The sequence below is a fragment of the Monopterus albus genome, unplaced genomic scaffold (assembly GCF_001952655.1).
Source record: "Monopterus albus unplaced genomic scaffold, M_albus_1.0 scaffold86.1, whole genome shotgun sequence".
NCBI classification, from domain to species: Eukaryota; Metazoa; Chordata; class Actinopteri; order Synbranchiformes; family Synbranchidae; genus Monopterus; species Monopterus albus.
In genome coordinates, this window is record NW_018127966.1 from 1,602,513 (window position 1) to 1,610,442 (window position 7,930).

General features: G+C 38.5%; 1 protein-coding gene across 1 annotated transcript in view; it reads right to left on the minus strand.

The window, feature by feature from the left end:
* The window catches only part of LOC109964297 (teneurin-3), a 135,783-nt gene that overhangs the window by 117,608 nt on the left and 10,245 nt on the right, over positions 1–7,930 (minus strand). The window contains exons 2-3 of the mRNA XM_020607495.1: positions 5,426–5,890; positions 3,561–3,836 (exon numbers count right to left, since the gene is read on the minus strand). Coding sequence (XP_020463151.1) covers positions 3,561–3,836; positions 5,426–5,696 — 547 coding nt within the window. The 5' untranslated portion in view covers positions 5,697–5,890. The remainder of the gene's footprint in view (positions 1–3,560; positions 3,837–5,425; positions 5,891–7,930) is intronic.

The window sequence follows — 7,930 nt, forward strand, 5'->3', positions numbered from 1 at the left end:
AGCCTGTTCTTGCATATATCTTGATTGACACATACCTTTATATTTATGTTTAAACTCGTCAATTCTATTACTATTTTTTATGTCTACACTTAAATTATTCTATAGTTTTACCCCACTTATGGAAATACAAAATCTTTTTTTGGTTGTACGTATAGCATTAATTTTTTAATTTAACTGACCCCTTAAATTGTATCCCCCTTCCCTTTCATTAAATAGTTTTTGAATTCCACCAGGTAATAAATTGTTCCTGGCTTTATACATAAACACTGCAGTCTTATATCCCACTAAATCAAAACATTTTAACAATTTAGACTGTATGAAAGCTACATTGGTGTGATCCCTATATCCCATCTTATGCACAATTCTTATCGCTCTTTTTTGTAATATATACAATGGTTGAAGTGAGCTTTTGTATGTATTTCCCCAGTTTTCAACGCCATACTCTAAGTATGGTAAAATCAATGAGGAATACAAAATGCGTAGTGCTTTCCCGTCCAAAATATATCTAACCCTTGCCAATATCGATATATTTTTTGCTATTTTGTTCTGAACATATCTGATATGAGATTTCCAGGAGAATTTGTCATCAACTATGACACCTAGAAATTTAATTTCATATACTCGTTCTATATTAGCTCCCCCAATTTTCAATTGAAGTTATGTGAATTGAAGATATGTGGTTTTTTTTTTAATAAATGCACAAGTATATTAATGCGGGTAATGCAGATACATAAAAAATTATGAGTTGTTTATAAGCATAATAAGTTAAAATTAAAAAGGATGCACAAGAATTTTCCACGTGACTTTTTAATGGAAAAATTCACCAGAAATACATGTTTAAAAATCTCACAGTACAGATCAAAGCAATGCTGTAGGTCAAAGCAATGCTGTATACTGTTCATGTACACCGTTCAATAAGATGATTTCATCTATTGAGATATTCAAAGACAGCCAGGGAACACGTGCACATTCTTACAACTAAGGCGCTTTAATCAATCAATTTGGTTTTCTTGGCTGGGGATCTTCTTGAGTGCAAAATCAATGAAAGCTGCTAAACAGATTCCTTCTTTTGTCATTTTCTTACTCTTTCATAAAAGAAAAAAATCCAATTTAACTCATAAATAATCCGTTCTCATTTCTATAACTGGTTATGTAATGGTCCACTGTATAACAGTTAGGGGCTTGTCAATATTATAAAGCAAGAGAAGTACAAATGCAGTCTTCAAACTTTTGGTATCACAGGAACAGAAGTGAACTGAAAGACCCTCACTGGCTAGGTCCTCACTTTTGGAAAACATACTTTAGTGTCAGAGGTATTTGTAAAAATGTAAATGCATCACTTCAGAAAACACTCTTTTCCAATCAGCAGCACGAAGTGGACCGAGCTGCAAAAATTCAAGATGACCGCTCAGGTTTCATCTTTAAAAGGTGGGCCTCTTTCTCTTGGATTACAGGGGTTAACATTTGCAGATGCCGCGCTCTGCAAATGTGCTGAGGCTTTGGTACTTGTCTGTGTCAAACACTCTGTAGAACAGAGCGAATTAGAATGAAATATTGAGTTCATTTATGAATAAGTGGGGCTGAACAGCCCCTTGTCAGAGCTTCTGCATGCATATTCAGCTGATGGAAACCTCTGGGTGGGTCATTTCTCTTAGCTGCTCTGTTAAACAGTGAAAGTCAAAAGTGCACTGTCTCCTGACCCAAAAAAAAAGCTCTATAGAGGTGGAACAGTGGCAAGGTTTGTCTTTGAAATCTAAATGATTAAAGCAAAAATATTTTGCAATGATTTGCAGTAAAAAAAAAAATAATAATAATAATAAAAAAAGATATAAATGTTCACTTAATTAAATGAGCTCTTAGCTGTTTTTGCTCTGTGCAGCATTAAAAGGCATCCTGGGATAAAGATGTAGCAGGTATCGTTTATTTTCTCTGTAATGAAACTGAGACAATAGTGAGTCAGACCAAGTCTCAGTGGTTTGTTGTATTAACTAGAGCCAATCAGCAGCAGCTTCCTAAGATATGTCCAATAATAATAATAATAATAATAATAATAATACCTCCAGAGGAGATATGCCCGAGGGCCGTAAGGTGGTGTGTGTATGCGTGTGTTCACAGCCGAGGTGGTGGAGGGCAGGTGCAATCGAATCTCAGTCCAGAGCCCACTAAAGGCAGCCTCTGCAGAATGGAGCAGTGATTGGTGATATAGTTTCATGCTCAGTATGTTCAGCAACAAATAAGACTGGAGCCAAGCGCTAAGGAGTTGAGCATTATGTTTACCAGCACCTCGGTGGTTAGGCTAAGCTTTTAGTGACTCATAAATATATACAACATATTGGGCCAAAGCAAAGGCCAGACACTGGAACAAATATATGGCTTTGAATTCTGATGGAATTTTGAAAAGAACAAGTAAAAGACTTACTCAGCCACCCTACCCCCCAGAGACAAGCCCACTATGATGAATATTGCCATTAAGAAAATGACTTGTCTCAAATGTCAGACTGAAGCCAATGTTTTCAGAATAAAAATTGATAGCATGTGAACACAAGGCGTTTTGCTTTTTACTTTCTCTTTAATGTTTGTGCCACAAAAGTGTAATCAACCCTAATTATTTTAACTGCCTGCCACTCTCTAAGATTCATAAGTTTCTTAAAATAATTACAGCTTTACACTGGATGTGCTATAATGGTGAAGGGTCCCACTATGATGATGATGAATAATGTACAATGTCAGGAGCAGTCAACATTAGAAAAGAAATCTTAAAGCTTTACACTACAGCATATGAAGCTGGCAGAATAAATTCAGTGATGGGGGAAATGTTACCGACTAAAAGCACAGGCTCATAAGCTACAGTACATTTAAATAAAAAGGCAAAGTAGAAGAGAGATAAATGATTTTCCAAGCTGCAAGTTAACCTTTCAAAAAGCAGTGGTAAAATAAACAAATATGAACATAAAAATATTTAAAACAGTACAAATGTACCAACAGTGCAGATATGCATCTGTTTTATATGCATTGCCTCCATTTGACGCAACAAAGAGTTGCCCTCCTTAAACAGAGAACCTCAATCCTCCATCTCAGGTTTCCAGCATGATCAAATTTGCACTTCAAACCATTGTACCCATTTAATCTGCCATTGTGCATGCCCAGTCAACCACTGCAGAATTTCTAAGCAAAATCTCAGGCTGAGGCACACAAAGCTATCTTTGATTATACGCTAGCCCATGGGGAAACTTTATCAAACTCCTCTGCTTCCTGTGGAGAAAGACCAGGTGACTAGCAACTACTCAATCAGAAGGCCGAATTCTTTTCCGCATGCGGCAAGGAATCACGCCTTTGATCCAAAGAAAGGCAGCTGAAAATGCCTCTCCAGATGTCAGCCCCACCAATCGCGTTTCCACTTTTTTCCACCAATCAGGGCCTTGTCTCCAACACCAACCACAGTACAACCTATTGCTGCTTTTTCTACATAGGGATTTGTCCCCTTTGAAAAGCAGTGAAAGCATGAGCTGCAAACAAATAAGCTTTTTAAGATAAAAGAACGATAAGTGTGCCCTACTCACCCATCTCATTGTCCGATTTATTGTCCATTTCCGTGTCAGTGAGCGTGAGCGCTGAGTTAGAGCGGCTAGAGAGGCATGAATTCTGCCCAGACTTTGCCCCCGTCCCCCAAAGAGTCGTGGTACGTTCCGGTGATACAGGCTCATGGTTTTCCGTAGCTACCGGTGCTCTGGAATAGCTGCTGAGTGGGTGGGAGAGGCCCGTCTCAGGGCAAAGCGCCAAGCCTCTGCGAACTGATGGCTCACAGATCCCGAGTTGCCTCAGCGAAAATGTCTGCCCTGTGCATGACAGAAGTTGTAAAGTTAACAAACCAAGCAACAACGTGGTTAATGGCCAAGAGCAGGGGTACTTAAAAAAAAACACTTAACCTAAGAGCATGGTGGAAGGGGAGGGAGTAATTGTGAAATTAAAGCCTTAATAGCATCCTCCCAAGCCACTTATCAAAATACTCAAGTATTTTCTTAACTCAGACAGCAGGGCAGCTCTATAATGATAAAGGAAGATTCTGAACATTACCTAGCTCAATTAGACCCTACACAAATCACCTGTGGTTACTGGGTTCATTTACACATATGAAAAATTAAAGAAAATGCTAACTCCTGTTTATTATTAATAGTTTTAAAGAACTATTACAGGCACAATCAGTTTCACAATAAATCATTACCATATATTTCTAATCTCCTCATTTATAATCACTGGAAATGGACATGATAGCCTGCCATGCCTCCAAAGACACTGCGGCATCTACATGTAAACAAGACTGATTTAGTTTTTTTTAAAGAAAGGACACAGGCATATTGCCAATAAGGAAAAAATTGATTTATGCCAACCTCAGTGAGATGTCCATGATCTAATAAAACTATACCCTTACTGTTACACTCACTTAAAATATATAATTTAAAACCTACCTTAACTGATACAGTAATATCTGGTCAGTATAACACCGACAGGACCATGTCAAACAAAACTATATGATTAACATCAAATTAAAATCAAGCTAAAACTCTGCCCACCCTTCATTTTTATAAATGTATTAGTATTTTATAAATAAAACCACCATTTAGTTAAATGACCTGCCAATAATTTTTAAGATTTCAAGATGCTCATGATGATGTGATATATAATTTTCACACATTCATCTATGCTAAATATTTTCTTTTTCTACTTGCAAATGAAGAATATTAAACTTGAACATTTACTGTGATTATGTAAGAAATAGTCATTAACATTAAGTACCCAGATTTTAAAAAGAAAACTAGCATTTCTTCCCACAACTTTATCATAATCCCATTAATACTGAAATGGGCACCAATTAGCACAAAGAAAATGTAAGGGACTAACGGATAGATTTTCAAATTGCGATCTTATGAGCCAAAGGAGTGCCATAAAATAGAATAAACTGCTCAAACTTTTTAATTACAGAAATTAAAGCACTTTCTAACAGCCAATTACAGGAGGAGGTTATTTACTGAGCATTTTACATTATTATTTTAACATAGTCCAGCAGGCTATGAACATTTTATAAGGTCAGAGTAGCCCAATGGATCACACCAAGTGGGAATTTCCTCTCAAAGTTTAGAAAAATAAAACTAAACTGTGCCTTTGTTTGACATTACTGTGTTTACTGTACCACTGTTACTTCTTGTTGCACAGATGAAATCAAAGATAAAATGTAAAATGGCAGAATTTAGTAAACACAGTTGAACAGAAAAAACATTTTGTTTTTGTCATATTTAGTCTAACAGGAATATCAGATTTATCATCGTCAACAAATTTTGGAAAATAAGACTCAAAAATTAGATTCATCTGACAAACACTGAAACGTCCTACATTGGGATGACTTGAGTAAACATTTGCTCTTGCTAACCTGGTCTGCTGTAGTCTGCACTTTCCTTGTGAACCATCTCCTTGACTCTGCCTCCAAACAGCATTCGTGAAGGGTCATGGTCAAAGGCCTGGAGGGTCTCGCTGGAGCTGTAGGATTTCTGAGTTGGTACTCGGCAGGGCCCCTCCTCCTGGTCAGCCGAGGAGGTGGTGTAACGGCGTTCCCGATCCTTCTCTCTCTCGTAGTCTCTCTCTCGGTCTCTCTGGCTCTTGGACAGCGAGCAGAAAGGCCGCTGCTCCCTCACCCGTTCCATGCTGCCTGCATGCTGGGTATCCAACTCCCTCCCCTTCACCACTGACTCTCACCACTGGATTATTTCTCCCTTTCCTCCCCCCTCCTCTTGCTCCTCTGGTTGAGATTCTCTTCCTGCACTGATTTGTGCCCCAAATTCCCCTCTTTGCTTCAGAATCTCTGTCGGTCACTTCTTCAGTCCATTCAGTGTTCTACCTGGAGAAAGACAGAAAAGGAAAGGAAGGAGCTCAGATAACACTAATCCATCTGCTTCATCTTCAAAAGAACACACTTATCCCCTTCTCGCTGCCCCACCCCCACTGCTACCTCCACACCCCTGAAACCTCACCCACCAACTCCTGCCATACATGACTTCCCCTGTTAAAAGAAGATCACCTTATTTTGCACGCTTTAGCCTTCAAAATAAAGTTCATCTGTAACGTTAAAATGTGACAGTGAAGGGAAAAAAAAAAAATCCACTTTTCACATTGAAGAAAAGCAGTTCCAGAGGAATTGGTATCCAGTGGCACCATGCTACATAGTGGTCGATGTTTACAGGAGGTTTCCTACTTTCCCATGAGGATAACTGAAAATTAACATCCACCAGCTGTCAAAGGTGGCGAAATGATGCATAAGTGAAAAAGCTACTCAACACTGACGGGTGACCTCTTGACAAGATCATACTTTATTTTTTATTATTATTTAAACTGGAACTTGTACACAATTATAATTCTGACCCGTGATATGCACCTAGTGTCAGATTATACTGTGTAATATACATAATGAACAGGTGAATTATGAAAGATGGGAAGGCAAACTGTTCTGTATATTTTCTTCTCTTAGTTTACTAGCCTGTGACAATTAACTGTGAAAATGAAAGAGTTGTTTTGCCTTAATAATGACAAATTACTTATCTTATTTCAAGCGGTATCTGTTCATACAGGTGTCTGATTTAGGTTGGAGTCGTTTTGAGAACTGACGTTTCTGCCTCTGTTCCACCACTACGTAAGTAAATGGAACTTTATTTAAAGTAATCAAAAACAAAAAATTTTTTTTATTTGTACTCATTTTTTAAGAAAGAGGGTCCCTTATCTCCAGACAGTCTTCAGGGGATTTGGACAACAGATCCACAAAGGAACATTTCTACTCTAGGAAATAGTTTCAATTTAAAAAAAAAAAAAAAAAAAAAAATTTTATCCTCAGGGTCATTAATTATGGGGGAAGGGTGACTTCACTTTTTAAATCTCTTGCAAAATTAAAAATTTTACCCTGGACATAAATGATCCCGGTGTCTAATATGATACTCAAAAATAGCGGTGGTGTTTTAAATTACATTGAGTCTATAAAATGCATTTTAGTTTTTTAGTCTGTAGTAGGTGAGACTGGACACACTCAATGTATCATTGCTAAAATCCTTAAGTCGTTGACAATTCAGTGTCTCTCAACTGAAGGCAGTGTTCTTAAAAATGGACGCAGGTCATGAGAACGTGACTAAGCCACAAAAAAATCCTTGAGTGGAATGTGGACGTGAGCCCCTGTGTGTCAGAAGTGTTTATTATGAGCCATTTTGCACTGCCTCCTGACAAACACACACACACACACGCACGTTCACCACACTCCATGCTCTCGGCTGAGCTGTAACACTAGAGTATCAGGCTTCTTCTTTCTCCAAATGACATCTACTTTGTTTCACATCAAGCATCAAAACTTTCTGATGGAGCCAGGATAGCGCAGAGTCGAGCGGTGAGATAGCATCGGCCCCAGAGAGACTTCCCCAAAAAGCGAAGAAGTCGAAGAAGCTGGTGTACAGGATGCAGGGATAATGAAAATTGTGAGCTGTTCAAGGCCTCTTCAACTTATCTCTCCCCTTCTCCCAGACTTGCTGGATATCATTCTGTTCCCCGATGGGCTGAGATGCAATCAGTGACACACTCTCTTGTAACCCTGACGCTCAACTAAACACCACTCCTTGGACACACTTGTTTTACAATGCCACAGGACATCTCACTCCCATCTCGTCCTTTTCAGGAAATTGTACACACCCGTCAAAATTGGCAGATTAATGTACAGAATGAGTGCAAGCAGACACACCCAGAAGCATGCTTGATTACCGTTTCCTCCTTCTTTATGGACTTGTAAAGAGATTCCCTGCCTGAAAAACAGCTAATGCTTTAAGTCTTACACACTAAGCCACAAGCCCCCAAGACAGGAGGAATTAGATTTGTGTCCTAATCAGTTATAAGCCCTTGAGTGACC